Raw genomic sequence first — 18,902 nt, 5'->3', positions numbered from 1 at the left:
GAGGCTGCAGTCATATCTTTTTGCTTCTTCTCATAAGATATGCTAGAATGCTGGCAAGTGACAGAGGTTTATACTTGCTTTAGCTCTGTTCAAAAAAACCCAAAAAACCCAACAGGTTTCCTACAAAAAAAAGAGTGTTCAACTGGATTTTTGTTCCCCACCCCACAGATGGAGACCATTGCTTGTCTGTTATGCCACTCTGCATTTCCAGGCTGCTGCTGTGTCTGTCTGTCCCCATTGTGTATTTAGCTTGCAAGCTCCCAGGAGCAGAGCTGGGCATGACTTTACAGCTCCTAGCATGAGGGGGCCCCAATCCCCAGTGGAGGCTTATTTGTTACACCGGCACAACCTGTGGCCCAGGAGGTGCAGGCATCTGGGGGGGTGGGCATGCTGCTCTGGGACAGCTGTGTCTGCTGTTGCTAAGGCTTAGAAACCATTTTTTTCAGAAGCTTTTATGTCCTTATTTCAAGCTCAGGTTCTTAATTGTCCTTTAATATTCCCTCTTTGGTGTGTTTGTTATGTATGTATAAAATATCCTTTTATTTGCCTCAGGGGGACATTTCCAACTTTTAAAACGAAGTAGGCATGAAATAAAAGGGTTAGGCTGCAGGGCCACCACACCTCCCAGCTGTGTGTTGCCACTTGAGGTTTGGAAACAGCTTTGGCTTTGCACCATACCAACACAGCTTCTGTTTATTTGCTGCTTAATGAAAATAAATTAAAAATCAGAGGATCCTCAAGTGTAAAACTGAACACTTGAGGGCTGTTTCACATTGCTTGGAGAACAGCTAGCTACCTGTCAACTATATTACCCTATAATATAGCTGACATATATAGGTGCTACTGTGGAGTCCTGAGTGGAGCAAGACTTACTGATTTCAACCAGGTGTGGGGTCACCCTGCTTGCAGCTTTGCAGAGAGGCAGGCAGCTAATTGCCAAGTCCAGTCTGGCCAAGGAGACTCAGTGATGGGTATTTGCTTGAACCTAGGTGCACTGGCTCTAGAACAGCTGATCAGAGGCTCATTTTCACAGCTTTCTCACAAGAAGATATGACCTGGGCATCAGGTCTGCCCTATGTTATGCTCAATGTGTTGTAAAGTGAGGGGCTGTCATGCTGTAGTGTACTGGGTCCCACTCTACCCTGTTCAGCTTGGTCTGCCTAAACCCCCACAGCAGCCACACATGCCCTGCTGCATTCATGTTTCCCACTCCTCCCTCCCTGCCTTTCTGCCTCCAATTCCCTCCCACCGCACTGCCCTAGTAGCTGATAGCCTACATTTTCCAGATTTTTTCATGAAAAGTTTCCATCAGACCAACCACTGAGTCCTGAACAACGTGGTACCCACGCACAACGCAGCAATAACACACTCAGGGATTAAGGCTGCTTCCTTGCCAAGGCAGAGCAGACTTCATGCACGCCAGGGCAGAACAGCTATTGTCAATGTAGTGTTGGCTCTGCATGAGAGGAAACTGCCTTCCCACATTACACACAGATCTGCACTCTTGCAAACTGTGATCATGTCACAGGAGGAACCAAAGTAATGTGTTCTTCATCTTCTCCTTAATGTTGTAACACCTCTTACAAAGCCTGCTGCTATTTGGAGGAGTTATTGTTTTCACTTACCTGAACACACCTGTTGTTTCATATTAATGTTCAGGCCAGTCTTAACCTAAAATTCTGCTGGTGAAGCTTCAGAAGCTCTCATGTGTGATGATCAAGGGAATGCATCTACATAGTATACGGTGTCCATTTAAAACTGTCTCCTCTGGTAGGTGGCAGGGTGAAAGTCATTTGCAAATAAAATATTCTACTGTTTAACTTCTCTCCTGAACTGGCCTTCAGAAGGGTGGGGATGAAGGGCTAATAAGGTTGTTAACCCTTGAACATTATCTACTCACATGGCTGTCCTGCGGCACATGACAGTATTGCCAAGTTTGACCTCAGCTGATGCAGTATTTAAGATGGATGTGGTGAAAGAATTGTTAGTGTAATGAACCCAACCAAATATTGTGTGGCAAATTGAACTGGAGATGAGAGAAGCCTGCATGATTCCTACAGACAAAAGCTTGTAGAAAAAGTATCCTCAATACTGAGAAAAACTAATCTATTTCCCCCCAAAACTACACAAAGATAAGAAACCACAGGGAGAACAGTTAATGTAAACACTTATTACTGTAGGTACATATGTATGTTTCCTGTACTAGCTAAAGGGAAGAATGCTTTTACCTTGGATCCCCTGCAAATTCTGTATATGTATTTCAACCAGCATGTGTCCCAAAACCCAGACTGCCCAGGGGATGCACATGCTTGGCATTTTGGAATGAGAAGGAGAGGAGGAATAGGGAGAGCCAGCATTGCTTATAGCCTCAAAGCAATGACAACCTGTACACATGAAGCACACTAGAAAAGCCAGGGAAAGACATGGCTGCACCCTGGTGAACTCAGAAGGGGTCTTAAACCCAAACAGGATCTGCAGTTAGGACCTCACACCCCACTTCCAAACACAGCAGCCTGGCAAACATCCACCTGGAAGTGCTACCACAGCCTCAACTGCAGGGACAGAAGGTGCTCTGGAAGAATTACTCTCCCCTTGTAATTCAGTACTAGGCTCCACATGCGTTTGCTTAATACAGCTGCATGTATAATGCTCTTATGCACCAAGACACAGTCCAGCCCTCTTGGATTCAGCCTAAAAACCTTACTGCTGAAGACTTAATACCTGGGCATGCCAGCTTTAGTTTAAATTTTAAAATAAAACTTTAGCCTTTCTGTTTGTGATGGCTGTTAGCATAACCACTGTCAGAACACAACTTGTCCAAGTCTGCAGAGAGCCTTTAATGATAGCTCCAAGATACAAAAGATTTTATTCATCTTCACGGCATTTTTAATTCCAAGACACTATCTGAGCAGCACTACTCATCAAAGAATGAGATGTGGCAGAAAAGCACAGGGCTGATCACTCAGCTTTACACACTTCGCAAAAGTAAATAATCTAAGGTGTATTATTGTGCCTGCACCTCTCTGGGTGGTTGGGGAGTGGGCCACTGCTGCTGCCCTCATAAAGAGATGGAAGAGCCTCATCTTACTCTCTGTGAGGAAATCCCTCTTTCCTTGTCAGTCCAAGCTGAAAAATTGCACCAGAAAAGTAATCACTGACAGGGTGCAGGGCACTTTGTGATTTTTGCAAATTGAGACCTGCAGATACTGCACACTTGGGGGTGCGCAGGCTGTCACTGATGTGACCTCTGCAGCTCTCCCACAGCTTATGCTAGGCAAAGTCACTTAACCGTACCTGCCTCAGTTTACTTGTGAACAGAGGTTAAACATTAAAAAGTAATAGACAAAAGTATTTCCTACGATTTCATAAATATTTAAAAGATGGAACTTTTAAAGGTATAAATTACTCAACTAATATATCAAGAAGCACTGACGAGGGAATGGGAAGACAACGATAACAAACCACTTTAACACAGTGTCTCCAAACTCCGCTCAGAGAGGTGCTTCACTGAAAGAGATGTAGTCTCTTCACATGCCTGGTGTGCCTGGCAATGTTTGGCAAAACATTAGCAAAGAGAGATACTGTTTAGAAATCTTCATCATCAAAGGTCTCAGTGCACCTCAGCATCACAGTCTCATAATCGAACTGAAGATCTTCTTCCTGAAAACCCCCCCAAAGTCAAGCAGAATTAAAAACAACAGGAGTTGACTGTGTTTCAAACATACAGTGGATTGGTCAAGTGCTGACACTTGTCAGCTAATGCACCATGAGCCCTCCTTCCTCTCTGAATCAGCAACCAGCACTTATGAAGTGCCTGAGGTGCACGAAGAATGGCTCAAATTTTCAATTAATTTCTTTCTAAAATCACAGGGCTCCACCCTGTGTCTATTTACATCATGTAGACAGCTGTTACTGACTGTGGTAGCAAGTGGGCACAGGCTTTGAAGATATGAGAGCTTCCTTGAGCCCTTAACCGACTTCAGGCTTTGCTGCTCTTTTAGGAACAGAAGAAAATGGTCTTCTCTTTCACCAGCTTACAGAGAGTAAGTAGCTCTTGAGAAATCAAAGTCTAGGAGATGAAAGTGTTCATCTAGCCCACCTTCTGCATTGATGCAAGACTCTAGGGCAAGACTGCTTTTAAGAATATGTGCTGTTTAAAAAATGCATAGCTTAAGGAGTACTAAATCCCACTTGCTTGTCAACTGACTCATCAAAAAATCCATAATTTTAGTAGGAAGCGTGCCTTTGAAGATGCAAAGGTGCTCAGTTCTATTTAGAAAAAAACCCATTTTGGACCTCAATCTAAATTAATTTCTTATTGCCTTTGATGCTAAGCATCTCTTATGATGTGACCTTAAGACAACAGCTCTTGGAAAATGACAAGATTGCTTAACTAATCTCATGCTCAGAAATCTATCTCTATCATGTACCATGGAAGTATGCTCCTGTTCACATTTTTGGGTCACTGTCCTTTTAAGAGCCCTTTCTTTCTTTGTCCAAACGATTTCCTCCCTTCTCTTACATGAGTCTCTCAAGCATACTACACCAGTGGGGTGTATGCTGTTGGCAGCCTTGAGAGCCAGGGCAGCCACTCAAGAGGAGCGGCACTCAGTGGATCTGTGACTACAAAACAGTGAACGTACACAATCCAATAACAGTACTTTGTACTTGGACAGTTAACCATAACAGAGCACTGGCATGTAATGACCAGCAATAAAAGCTGTCACCTCATCAGCTCTGCAGATGAAAGGAAAGGAGACCATAGGCTGCCTTTTGTATTTCAGTCAGGTGCACATCTCATGCCTTGCCTTGGTACCGTACCTGCTACCCACCTTTGTATCTTCTACAAGGTGTGTGCACAGTGCACCAGGACATCACTTTACCCTTGGGATAATTTATCCCAGCACTGCTCAAACTCCTGGGCTAGTGTAGTACCAGCACATGTACCACGTCAAGGGAAGGGGAATGGTCTGCAGAGGTTCAGTCACACCCATAAGATAAGCAGCAAGGTCTCCTTTCCCTGTCAAGCCCAGGAGTCTCCAATGCTCTGAGTAGCCCAATTTCTGGGGTAAGGTATGTAGCTCTTTGCTGCTGCCTGAGTTGGTGTGTTTCAAGCTAGCTGGAATATCTCCTATCCCTGCTCTGCAACCACTTCTATAACTGCCTCAATCTGTTTGCTTTGAGATGGAGCTGAATTTCTGCTCTCAAAACAAAAAAGTCTTGTCAGTCATTTTCCTTTTTTTTTTCTTCTTGGCAGGATTCTCTAGATGTGCTGTACTGCAGTTATTTAAACCAAAACAGATTGTGACCTTCACATTATCAGTACTCTAGCCTGGGTGATTTCTGGTCAAACTCCCTTTTTATTGTCTTATCACAGACAACTCAAAGTTCCCGCACAAAAGAAGTGTGTTGAGCCTTTTTTTTCCTTTTGGATCCACAGAGCTCAGTCGACTGGCAATTTGCAGTACTTCAGCTTCTTTTGTTGCCTGTCTTCCCATTACTTCCATTTTCCTAGCCTTATTTCAAATGTCCCACTTAAAAGCTTGAAAGACACACTACCTCTTCTCATACCACCTCATCTGGGAGGTGTGAGATGGATTTGGGCCCACATATAACAGTGCGGCACCAAGCAGAAGGACAAAATGAGACCACCTAATGCTGTCAGGCATGACATCCACAAAAGAAATTTAAGCCCGGAAAATACCGTATCTTGCCTAAGACTTTTCTTTCTTTTCTAGGTGTGCTCAATTCATAAACTCTGCTCTTACACAGAGCATGGCTACTACACAGACCAAAGGGCTGTGTAGATTAGTGCCTGGTCTTTGACAACAGCCAGGAGTGGACATTTAGACAAAAAGTGTAAGAACTGTGCATGCAGCGCGCTCTGTTCCACAATATGCTCCCACATTATGGCAAACTGTGTGCTGCAAGGACCTTCTGAGCTGGAAATTCTATGTGGACCTTCAGATTTAGTAGTTGTCAAAGGACTGATGCCCCAGGAGTTAAATCTGTTAATCTGTATGTGCAGATTATTTTTTAATATGTTGTTTGTTCATTTCATTGAGTCCTTTCTAGTTCTTCTGGTGTTAGACAACGAACAATCATTCTGTGTACCAAATCCACATCATTTAGGATCAAAACTCTCTCACAGTACCTCTCAGTCTTTTTTGCAGAAGGCTCCTACTCTAGCAGCTCCTGTTTAATGCTTTCTGCTGTGCCTGATGCCATTCTCTGCACCTCCTCTAGTGCAACTGTCTCCCTGAGATGGGGGAACCAAATGGCACGCAGAGGTCACGATGTCATAGATTCAGAGAGTGGTGCAACACTAGTTCCTGCTTTGTTTTCTGTCCCAGTTACCCCTCATCATAAACACTATTTCCTTCAGAGGAGCACCTGCTCAAGTAACAAAGACTAGGTAGAAGCTAGGCAATAGAAAATAGCAAAACAGTGGCTACTTGGAGGTACAATTGACTCTGAGCTCAGACAAGCGTGTTTTGGATGAGGGGCATCTCCCTTTCAGCCCTCCACTCATGTGCAAGCTCTGAGCCACCTCCTTGGCAGAAGGGGAAGAACACTGCAAACACAACTTCTGGCTCAGTGAACCTGCACCTGTAGACTGAGGTTAAGAGGCAGCTCAGCAGCTGCTCAAGAACATGAATACCCTACTCCTCAGGCCTGCCAGCAGAGGGCTGAGGGTAGGGAACCTGGCACACCGACAGCAGAAGGTGGTCCTACTGAGCTCAGAATGAAGTGGCTGGGGATTAATGGAAAACTGAGAAGTGGGCTTCGCCTGCTCAGATAAGATCACTCATGCTTTTCCACAAGCAACTTTCATGCTCATGTCACTTGCCATTTTAAATAATATTCTAAGCAATAACAACCCCTCACATTTTGCCTCTTACAAAGGCAATCCTACTGACCCTTTGGAATGACACATCTGAACTGATGAATCCCAAGTGCTCATTTGTAATGATTCTGGGCAATATGATGAGAAGCACAGAAACCAGAAATCCCTTTCTGACAATGACAGAAGTATACTGCTCCTTCTATAAGGAATCCTTTGGCAAAGCTTACCTGGAAAAACTGTGTATTAGCAAAGAAGAGGCTTTTTAAGAAGTCAGTGATCTGCAGATAGAGTCTGTGGTGATCCTCTAGATTTTTAGAAGCGCAGCTTGCAAATGCTGAACTGAAAATGGAATCAGATACTATATTTAATTTCCTGTTCCCTTATTTCTCCTACTTATTTTCTCTCCTCTACATTTTACTTATAAATTTAAAAAGACCCAAATTGTTTCCAAGATGATTCTGGTATTGAAGACAAAAGCCAAGCAAGGCAGGGAGGAGCAGAGTTGGATGTATTGACAAGATATTGTCTAACAAATGCAAAGAAGATAGGTAAGAACAGAGAACAGCAGTACAAGAAACCAGCATCACAACGAAGAGATCCACTGATACGTGACAGCTATACTAACACTGTTTTAGGGAAGAGTATATATCTATTATAACAGAGAATGACAATGGTTATTTGGTATTGTATTTTGCAGGGTTGTTCAGAGGAACAGCTCTGACTTCTGTAAAGTTTCTGAGTGCATGCAGTGACATGTGGTCATGAAATGACATATTAGCTATCACTGGCAGGTTTGTACTCGGGTAACAGGTAATTCTGAGAAAAAGCTAAGATACTCATTTTGGACTTCACCTCTGTGTTCTCCCTGGGATTTTACAAAGGTCTGCCATTATGCCTCTGTCAGAATTACAAGTCACAGAGTGATAGGGAGAGAAGGGAACAGGTTAAATGTTGACTACTGAAATATTAATCTAATTTGGGGCCTAAAATAGATTGCAAAGATGATGGCAATACATTGCAGTATTAAGGAATAGTTATTTTTATTTTAAAAGCAAACAGCAATTGTCACCCAATAGATGTTATTTAGTGGATATTCTGATCAACAGCCAAAACAACCTTATTTCCATTCATGCTGTTCTGGAAGTGCAAAGGTGGAATGGTGGTGAAAGAGGGAAAGAGATTCACACTAAAGAACTCTCTATGGAAAAATAAGTAGAAAATGGGATTAAATAAACAGATTAAAAACATTATTTGCAAAGACAAACAATCCTAACAAAGACTAAATAACAAGAGTGCATAAAAGATAAGTCATAATGTGATTTTCCTCTTGAGAAAAGCAACCCTTTTCTCTGTTTTGTCTGCTGGGAAAAATCAAAGCCAGTACCAGCTTTGTATCTGACATGTTCTCTTTTAGGTAACTCATCTGACCTTCAGAGGAAAGAGATGTTATTATTTAATAGGTCTTGTGTTTCTTTGATGTTACTGTTCAGGTCAACCACACTTTAGCTTGATCATCTCTTTGTGACTGATTTAGAGTACTTGAAAAAGGTAAGGGAAACAATGTTAAAAAATGAACAATTTTTTTCTCATTAAATAAGAGTACAGTTTATGATTAACTGTCTTATCCAGGGAATGCCTTATGGTCCTCACAGACACGGTAAGTGAGAGAGAAAAGGAAAATATTCCAAACACTGGAATTTGAAAAGATGGAAAGCTATGCATAGCTATGAAGAAAATCAGGACCCCAGTTATCCTGAAGTGATGGGGTGCTCTTAATAAGTGATTCTTAGTGATTCTGCCATAAATGCCTATTAATCTTTTCACTTTTGCACCTTAAAAACCAGTATTGCTGTACTAAAAATTAGGCACAAAAAAAGGAAGCTAGCCTATTGCCTTACTCCACAGAAAATTTGCTGTGGAGTATTGACAGCGGATTATTAACTTACTCTGTCTAGCAAAAGGGGAGAGTTTGTAATTTACCTCTGGTTGGTCATTCCCTCAGTCTCGCTTCTATCAAGGAAACCAGCAGCAACATCAAACGCATCTTCAAACATTACCTATCAGAAAAAGCATTTCAGATGTCAACATATCCAGCCACCTAAAAGTTTTACCTAGGGCATCATTTTTAATAATGAAGTCTTTAAAAGCATGATATTCTTTCTTTCTGTTTAACAGGTATGTTTACAGCTAGAGTAAACCAAGAGGGTTTTGTGGAGCCAGGAATAGAAAATAAGGAATATCTGTATTTCATGCCTGGGAACACAAGGTTAGTCAAATCCCTTAGGCCTGTGCTTCAATCTAGGAATTAGACTTAACATTACATTTCCCCCCCAAGATCAGTAAAAAACCATGAATCATATCAGTGCTTTAGAGACCTGATTGTGGGCTGCTGCTTATGGCTGGAGCTGTACCAGCCAGTCTCCCCAAATCTGATTCTGGTGTGCAATCTGGTTTACAAAGGGGTTTAGATGCTCTGTGTGACAGTCTGATAAGCTCATTAATTCACTCTGCCATAATGCAGTCCACACATTTTCTGTGCCAGAAAGTATGGTACATGCGACATCCCCATGACATTTCCTGAGGAGGTCAGTGATGTGAGTTGTGCCCTGTGACTCAAAAAGAACTTGTCAATGCAATTTACTTACATGCTAGGGGTGAACATCTGTACCTCCCTTGAAGCTAATAAAATTACACACATGTCTTTGAACAGCTAGGTGCTTAAGTAATCAGTGCTCCAGGAACAGTTTACAAATGGCTGGCTATTATTTCATCTCTTTTTAACAAATACCCTGGCTGACTCAGCCACTGACTTCTTGGCTCTGCCAAGGTGCATGACACAGGCAGTTGTTAGCCCTGTACCACTGGAACTGGTCTACAAACACTCTCTCTTTGCTACTAAGTGCTTTGATGAAAAAAACCCCACCCAACTCAAAACACAGCAGTCCTTGGTGAACTCTGTATTCCTTCTGGATTTAGATCATCTGTACTCCTTGAAGAATTCACAGAGCACAGTAACTGTATAATTCTTGTTCTTGTTCCCTCCCCCTGGAGCAAGTTGGAGCAAATTTAACAGTTACTGAGCACAGAAACTCTACAGGTCAGTGGAAGCTAGTGGGACTACTACTGCTGCACTCCTATAGCTTGCTGTGTATCTTACCAAGAGAGAATTTTGCAGACATTTATTAAAAGACTGCTTATTATCTCCACTTATGCATTCAAGTGGTCTTGGGCAAGATTACAACTACTGTATGTTTCCAATTAAAAGATGCAGAGACAATTAGCATCTGAAGGCCTGGAGTTTCAGGACAGACATGTATGTTACTGAGCACTTACTTCATCTGGTGTGGGGACTGAGGAACCACCAGCTTCCTCACTGTTACCTCGGCTGTCCCTCACACTACCTTGAGTGCATGCAGGCTCTTGGCAAGCAGCCTTAGGATCCATAAGTAAATCTCTCTGGCTACAGTACTGCAAGATGCTGTCTCTTCTTTCTTCAGAAAGCTCTTGCCAGAGGTGGGAAATAGTTGTGGAGACCTCAGGAAGACGCACCTCTTCAGTGCAAACAATTCCATGCTCTATCAGCAGGTCCACTGTGTGCTTATAAAAATACAGGTATCTGTAATGAAGGGAAAGGGAGCATCTCTTAAGAGCAGGCTATGAGGCAGCCATCTCCTGTAAATCAGCTGGAGACTGGGGAGTAGCTCTGATTCATAACTACTTCACTGACTCCCTCCTCTAAGACTTCATACAATTACTGAAGGTTGCCCAACACTGTTTGAAGATTTTAACAACTCTGTTCTGCCAAGATTTCATCTGCAAAAGGCAGGCTCCAGCCACAGCAGGACTGCCTCACAACAGAAGCTCCAAGCGCTGCAGGCTGTACTTATTGCACAGGCAAACCTCATTCTGGCATTTAATAAATTTTAAGTTACTTGCTTTTGTATCCTGAGGCTTTTACACTGTGTGTCACTTTTTATACTTCTACTGGCATTGCACTACACTTAAAAGCCTTGGCTGAGGTCATATCCTGACATATTAGGTACTATTCAGGCAGACAGAAAGAGACTACCCCAGGCCTGGATGATCTGACTTAAATAAGCATGGGAGCTCAATTTCCTCCATTTTCCATCTGAAGAAACACATCCCTAAGACTGTCTGCTTTGCAGTCTGTAGTGAAACTGGTAATAGAACATAAGTGTCGTAATTTCAACCCAGTGACTAAGTCTCAGAACGAGCCCGCTTATTCTGTTAGCACTGTGTGGCACAGTGAACCAGGGATAATAATGTCCACTTTGAAAAGCAGCACTAAAGATTATTTTACATTAATTAAATGCTCGGAGCTTCTCAGATGAAAATAACAAGATCAAAGGAGTATAAACCAAGAGTTCTATAAACAGTAGTCATTGTTACTAAGTTTGGGCTTAAAAACATTCCTTGGAAGATGTCCCAAATGAGCACATTTCCTGATTAACTGAACAGTATTGCATGAGAAAGTAACTCAAGGGTTCAGTCTTTCTTGTTTTGTTTTTTAAAATACTTGTTCGAGCAAGCCAATGCTGAAAAAACGTAATTCTGCATGAAAGTATAAACATGTTGAAACTCCAGTTTCCATACTCTGGAATATTTTCCACGATTGCTGGAGACAAACTACCAGAAGGGGAGTAAGTATTCTATGTAAGTTATTGCGCTCGCTAAGGATTCTGGATGTCCAGCTCCAAACAAAGGATCTGTAGTTTCTCAAACAGAAGAATATGAATCACCATTAGACTGCTTTACTAAAGAAATTAAGCTTGAACCATGACTCGACTATTTCCTTCCCAGCTGGAAGAAGACAACCACATTGTGCACTGGGCAGAGTACTGTGTAGTCCTACTGATGTAGTTCCCACTGCTGGACATGGAAAAAAAATAACAGTCCACTGAAGCTCAAAGCATTTCTGATGTTGCCCAAATAATGTGATTAGATGATCACCAAAAGGCTGTTATTTTCTTTGCTGAAGAGTTCCCATTGTTTTATGCCTGTTATAAAAGATCGTTTTTTGAGAAGAATTAGGTATGAACCAACTGCAGTCTGCCGTAAGACTATAGGGTAAGTGCTAGAGTCCACACAGTACAGGCCCTGGTCTACCTTGTCAGTGGCTCTGTCGTGCAGTCTTTGACCAAGCAGAGCTTACTTCCCCCAAAAAAACTTGATTCAGAGCATTTCAAGGTCTTGTAAACTATACCTTACTACAGTGCCACCTCGATTCTCACAGGATCAAAAGCCGGAACAGTAGCAGGAGGCTGCTGCCATCTGCTGGCACAGCTGCAGTCTCATGTTGATGAAAAACTCAATAATCCAAGGGAATTTTATAAATAAAGACAGGTTCAAAGCAAAAGAGAAGAGGTTCAGAAGTTTTTGCTTATGGTGGTGACTCTGTGGAAGAGGATGCCAGCTGCAGCTATGGATTCTCTTACACTGCCTATTCTTAACTCTGGAATGGATAGGGTGAAATGGACTCTTGATTGATGGTACAGGATAGATTAGACATCCATCTGTTCCTCAAATCTTTAAAATGAAATGATCATTTACCCTTCTGGAAAAGCACCCATGACTTCTAAATACCTTCTAGTGCTGTCTGACAGTAAGGGGAAGGAAGTGATGAATAACATACTCTGTCTTAAGATACTAATAACTTGGAGAAAAACAGTAATTTTACTATTACAGCTCCAGAATAAAATACACGGACCAATGACATGAGAACACCAGTTTTCAATTTTTAGGTCCTGCATCAGGTACTTAGGAGCCAATCCCTAAAGGGGGCTACACACTCACACCCACTAGCTATAAGTGTAACACACATGTAAGTGTTTATGTTCCTCTCCTCCTGCTTCTCCATGTTGCAGGTATTTTGAGGAGTGCTGATATCTTCCAGACCACCATTATTCTGCAGCCCGCAAGATGAGGACTACATGATCTTCCCTGCTTGCATCCAGCCTTACCCTGCTCTGATCCCTCAAAAAAAGTACTCCAAGCTGTGAGAAGCTAAGGGTCCATTTCTAGAAGAGGCAACAGCATTCATGTCCTCATAACAATGCCATCAGAGGCAGGATGAACATCCCTGTGGAGGAAAGGATCTGCCTACTTCTGGTTCCTGCATCTCTGCAGAACACATACAGCTAGACTCTTGAGAATTTGTCTGGTACAGCAATTCCTACATCCCTAAAATCTAGCCCTGTTGCAGGGATACAACTTGATAGTGGTACTGATACCACAAACACAGTGACACACACCTGCATAAATCAAGCCTCTTATTTCATCCAAGCTTGATTGTTAAACTGTTAGCAGGTATGCTGCATCTTACTCGCAAGCCATACAGACAGCAGCAAAGCATAGCCAAACAAGGACTGACACACTTGAAAAAAATTTTTTCTTTCTTGAAGATGGATGGAAAATTCTCAGGGATTTTCCACACCTTGCAGAGCTGGGGGCTGCTACAATGCAATGAGTCCATTCAGATGCAAGTCACAGGTAAGAGACTTGGGAAGTGTTCAACTTCATCACCAGCACGGCCAAAATCCCTGGCTGCTTTGCCAGTTATCTTTGTATTTGATAAAAAAGGGTCAGTACACGGGTGAGTGCTGGGGGTACAAACAAGTCAGATTACACATGATCAACATCAATCCCACTGACCCCAACAACAACACCACATGACCAACAATGGGTGGAATAAACAGTGAAATGCAGTTTCCCATAGAAGGGACAGGAGACAACCGAGTTTACAAATCAAATACATAAGACCAAGGAAGCCACATACTGAATCTCTACACAGCCCACATTTACAAAAGCCAGACCTGACTGGAGCCCAATCCCAGGGAGGCAGGAGGTCCTTCCCCAACAGGGAACTCTGCAAAGTGCATCCACCTCACAGACAGACACTGCCCCTTCCTGCAAGTGGTCCCAGCTTTTATCCCTCAGTGGGACACCTGACCTTTGTTTACTTAATGCAGACACCTGGGGCTCCTTTACCCAACGGCTCTCCCTGCAAGGGCCGCACCCTGGAGGGAAGCCTAAAGGCAAACTCACCCCCCCTTTGTGAAGGGCTGTGGGAATCACGCATATGTCAACCTTAATTTGGGGCTTGGGGTTGAAACCCTAGCATTTCACTGGCACAAGGCTTCTGCAAGGCAGATGCAAGCTCCAGCAGGGCTGCATGAACGGCAGTGACTAAATTCACAGTGTTAATGTAAATAAGTTAAAAAACTGAAAGCAATGTGGGATGCACCTACCGTTCAAATTCCACCAGATCTGGGGATGAAGTATCTGAAGGCTGGACCAATTCTGGCTTCCCATCCTCTTCCAATGTTTGTTTTTCACATTCTATCAAATACCAGACCGTAGAGTCACTCTCACTCACAGCTTCTGAGGCTGATGCACTGCTGGAAAGAACACATAGGAAAAAAAGCCACATGAACCACTTCTTAACTAGATTAATAAAGCCCTTGTCGTGGTCACTCCAGAGTCCAGGGCCGTTCTTCCCAAGCCAGCTTTCTCCTCCCTTTGCAGGTGAATAAGAAGTCCTTGGTGAAGATCAGCTACATAGAAGGGAAAAGAAATCCAAGTGGTGACTGGAAATAAGGCCTGCTTAGAGTGTTCGTGCACTATACGGGTTTACAGGGGTCCAGGTGAATTCTCTTAATCTCTTCCTCATGATGAAAGGCCTCTGCTTGGAAATTCAGTAATAATGACAAAGAGATTCAGAAATGCTGGGATGGAAGCAAGTGCAAAGTATTATCATCTTTCCTTGATTGATATAAGTCCTTACCTGTGATTGCTGAAGTGCCTCTTGACATATTCCTCCCTGACTTCCTCAAAGCTGGGCGGGTTTCCATCCTCCAGATTGAAGGACTCTGTTGTCAGCATAAAGGTTATTGTCACATCAGTGGCACTTTTGGCTTCCCTCTCACCCTCAGCCCCAATCAGAGTAATTTCAACAACTAGTTCTTCATGAGTCAGAGCTTTTCATTAGGCAAAAATGATACAAAAGGAGAAGCTTCTACCTCTCCAACTATGGGGAGTTTATGATCATTGAGGAATTTAGAATCAATGTCTTCTTCCTAATGTTGGTCTGACAGAACTGATGTTGAAAACCATCAGTTTTTGCTAAACCAGCAAATCAAAAAAGCCCTAGTCAATACAGTATTTTGGATTGCCATATAATGAGCAAATTGCATGTAAAACCCCGACAACCAACCTGTGATTCAAAAGCAGTATGAATTGCAGATATGTGCAAGTAAATACAAAGGGAAGTTTACCTCCAAACCCTCCTCAACCAGCCTCACTGCTTGTGATACCTTCCATTTTGCTCTATCAAACTATTCCTTCTACCTATGACTGACTTTTATAGGTTATCCAAAGATGTGAGGTGCAAGTTGCATGAATAGAAATGTTTTTTTCTAGCTGACAGTAATTTGGACACTTGAAGGGACATAAAAAATATGTCTCTAACTCATCAGCCCCTAGTCCTACTTGCTGCTACTGGAGTCAGTGGCCAGCATCAGTAAACAGAAGGTGTGTTGGAGAGGGCATGAAGCCCTGCAGCAGGAGCTGCAACTGCTGACAGCATACGCTAGACCAGCATGACGCATGGTGTCACAGGCGGTAAGAAGAGTGCATGAAGATGACTCACCGAGCTGAAAGAAAACAAAACTGCAGCATCTGTATTACCCATTTCTATTGGAGTAAATTCTTAACTAGAGGCTTCCAATTCCTAGACCAGAAAATCCTCAACAACTTCTCTATCCTTCTCTTTTACCTCACACCAGAGCCTGCTGTTCTAAAGTCTAAGCTCAGGCTGTGCTTGACACAACGCTGGGTGCTCATGACTTGCACTGCACCATGTTCCTGCAGCCAGGAGCACAACATCCTCCTGCAGCCTCTCAGTGAGAGCCCAAACATGCAGCCTGGGGACCCATGCCAGCCCCACACCTGCAGGGGGTGAATTGGCAGCAGGGTGACAAGAGCACTCTGCCTGAACTGCCTGCTGCCATGGGACAGCAGGAATTACTTGTTTCCTTCTTTCCCTCATCTAGGCTGAGGAAGGGGTAGGAACAACTGAGAGTCAGAGAGGGATTTCTGAGGTGCATTACTTTGTGGGTTGACACTTTTCACTATCCCTTGCTTACTGCCACAGTTGGCTCTAAGGCTTTAATGGGATCAGCCACATACCTATCTGCTTCTATTTAACAAATAAATAAAAAACAAGCCCAGACACTCTGTCCAAGGCAAATATTTGCATACAGTTACCTTTCATCTTCAGCAAAGAACCCACAGTTCGCTCCAGCTTCTGGACAGATTTCTTAGTCTTACGCAAAACCTGATACTAAACATAAGAAGAAATCAGAACTGATTGGTCTCTGCTCTGACTAGATTCATGTTTTAACATGCCTTGGTTGCTTTCTTCACTTTTCCTTCACTTTGACCTTCAGTTATCTTGCTGTCTCTGTGAAAACAACTGCATTGTTTCACCAGCTACCCTTATCCATATAAAAAAGGGAAAGAACTAATACCAGAGCAAACTTAAATACAGAATATAAATATTTGGGTATATGTTATGCAATACATACACATAACACCCAGTCACACAGACATTTGCTACTTAACTCTGATCTTCTTTCATCAGCAAATGGTCTTGTTTGGATTGTTCTCTTCTTGGAGCATGTCCAGAAATACGATGCTGGGAAGTCTTGTTGGATGTCTACCAACTTTAGGCATAAGACTTTACTAATCATTTCCCATGAGAATTTTGCTAGGAGAAGCCTTTGCCACATTCTACTCTCAGCTACACTGATGTAAACTGAAATAACTTCAGTGCTGCATATCACTCTTTCATCATTTATAGCACACATAACTGAGAACATATGGCAAATGCATTTAAATATACACATCTCAAAAATATTTCAGGATTTACGTGACTGTTGGACGATCCACAATCACCACTGGATATTTTAGCCAGACACTAAGCACTAGGATTACAAGGGAACTTCTGTATTTAGGTTCTCGGAAGACGTTGAACTTCCTTGGCCTCCAAAAGTCACACAAGGGGCACATGATACTATGAAAAAGCAATTTTAAGAACTGGTATGTGAAGATAGCCCCCTTAGACTAGACAAAACAAGTATCTGTTTAGTCCTAGCTTCCTAGATCATGGTGACTTCAGCTTAATTTTCATCTTGTTCAAAACATGGCAAACTGAACTCTTACCTCAACCTGCATGAGAGGTAATGGGCTAAGCAGGCACAAGCCCCAGATAGCAACAGTTTGTATGTTCAGAGCCTCCCTCTACAAGGACAATTCCTGTCCTAAACAGTCATTACCATTTCCATTTTAAACTGGAAAACTGAAAGTAAACAATCTAACTAAATGAACTGGTGGCAGAGTTGAGGATAAAAGAAGTCCTGATGTTTATTCCTCTGCCATGAGCATGGTAATATCCATCTTTTTGGTAGCATTTTGGGTCAATTTCATCTTTAGAAACAATTTTGTTTTGATTAAATAGTTTCTTAGTTTATTAGAGACGAATTACCAGTACTGGTAGTTGTTTTTTTCCTAACTTATTTTTTGTTTCTTAAAGATAGAGTGCACCTCATAAGGCTGAATGAATTACTCCCTCCCCTATAACGTCTTCTGTCCCTAAACTTACTATCCCAATTTCGCAGCAAAATGCAGTGAAATCAAGGTAATTTCATCATGGGATCCCTTGGTTTGTTTCCAAAACACTATAAAGAAGCTGCAAAAACCCCGTAAGAAAAGTGCACGATAAACCCATGACCCAGAGACTACAAAGTAAGCAATTTGCTTATGTTGAGCTGGCAGTTTTAAAGTAAAAGAGATCCAGGAAAGCTGCACACAGTGAAATTAGACACACACTGGCATGTGTAAAGATACAGTGGTCATCCTAATAAACCTGGTTAAATTTAAACATACCCATGTACAATAGCGATGCATAGAGAAATAGTCACTGCTTCGCACCTTTGAGGCCGAGTTGTCTGACTGGGATAAAACAGCTCCCTGCAAGCTGCCTAAGAGTCTTGCCAGTGTAGCCCGGTGGCATGCCTGTGACAAGTGCCGCTTTGCCATGCAGGGTTCTACCCCTTGCAGGTGTGTCAGGGGATTGGGACTCACTCTCGCATCTGTCTTCCTACAGTCTCCAGCTGTCTCCATCAAAAGCTGCAATGCAGCATTTATTTATACTGAATAAATATATATAAGTGAAGAAAAATTTTACAGCCTGTGTAGGGGACAGACAAAAAAGGAAATTTCAGGGTGACTGGCAGAGCACTCCAGCTTATTTTTCCATAGGAAGTCATGGAGTTTGAAATCTTCTCTTTGCCTTGAGGGATGGTCCCTCTAAGTACTAGAACCTAATTTACCACTAACGATACACTGCATGGGGTGAAACACAGCTGAAACAAGCTCCCATCTCCTGCACACTTCCCTGCAATGATTTGATGCCTCATTTCCATGGGATATCCAGGGCTCAGCTTCACAAAGCGCTGAGGCTCCTCAGCTCCCACAGCCATTATTAAAATCACAGAATCATCTAGGTTGGAAAGGACCTTGAAGATCATCTAGTCCAACCGTTAACCTAACACTGACAGTTCCCAGCTACACCATATCCCTCAGCACTATGTTGACCCAACTCTTAAACACCTCCAGGGATGGGGACTCCACTACTGCCCTGGGCAGCCCATTCCAACGCCCAACAACCCATTCTGGAAAAAAATGCTTCCTAATATTTAGTCTAAACCTTCCCTGGCACAATTTGAGGCCATTCCCTCTTGTCCTATCACTTGTTACTTCATTAAAGAGACTCATCCCCAGCTCTCTGCAACCTCCTTTCAGGTAGCTGTAGAGGGCGATGAGGTCTCCCCTCAGCCTCCTCTTCTCCAGACTAAACACCCCCAGTTCCCTCAGCCGCTCCTTGTGCAACCTGACCTGTGCTCCAGACCCTGCACCAGCTTCGTTGCCCTTCTCTGGACACGCTCGAGTCATTCAATGTCCTTTTTGTAGCGAG

At 42.8% G+C, this 18,902-nt stretch overlaps 1 protein-coding gene across 1 annotated transcript; it reads right to left on the bottom strand.

The window, feature by feature from the left end:
• Nucleotides 1-3,568: 3,568 nt before the first annotated feature.
• On the bottom strand, nt 3,569-18,049 carry STRA8 (stimulated by retinoic acid 8). Its single transcript, XM_074901454.1, has 8 exons — nt 17,858-18,049; nt 16,133-16,208; nt 14,652-14,736; nt 14,116-14,265; nt 10,181-10,463; nt 8,828-8,904; nt 7,075-7,186; nt 3,569-3,660 (listed from the first exon to the last, which is right to left on the bottom strand). The coding sequence occupies exons 1-8, from the start codon at nt 18,047-18,049 to the stop codon at nt 3,586-3,588; spliced, it is 1,050 nt and encodes a 349-aa protein (XP_074757555.1). The 3' UTR covers nt 3,569-3,585.
• Between the last annotated feature and the right edge of the window lie 853 nt (nt 18,050-18,902).

This window comes from Athene noctua, chromosome 3 (genome assembly GCF_965140245.1).
Source record: "Athene noctua chromosome 3, bAthNoc1.hap1.1, whole genome shotgun sequence".
Lineage (NCBI taxonomy): Eukaryota > Metazoa > Chordata > Aves > Strigiformes > Strigidae > Athene > Athene noctua.
This window is presented reverse-complemented; position numbering and strand designations above follow the sequence as displayed.

Coding starts and splice junctions, on each gene's coding strand:
- STRA8 (XM_074901454.1), bottom strand. CDS start 18,049: ATGGAGACAGCTGGAGACTGTAGGAAGACAGATGCGAGAGTGAGTCCC. Junction 14,266..14,651: donor AGGCACTTCAGCAATCACAG/GTAAGGACTTAT, acceptor TGTTCTTTCCAG/CAGTGCATCAGCCTCAGAAG. Junction 3,661..7,074: donor CTAATACACAGTTTTTCCAG/GTAAGCTTTGCC, acceptor GGGGGTTTTCAG/GAAGAAGATCTTCAGTTCGA.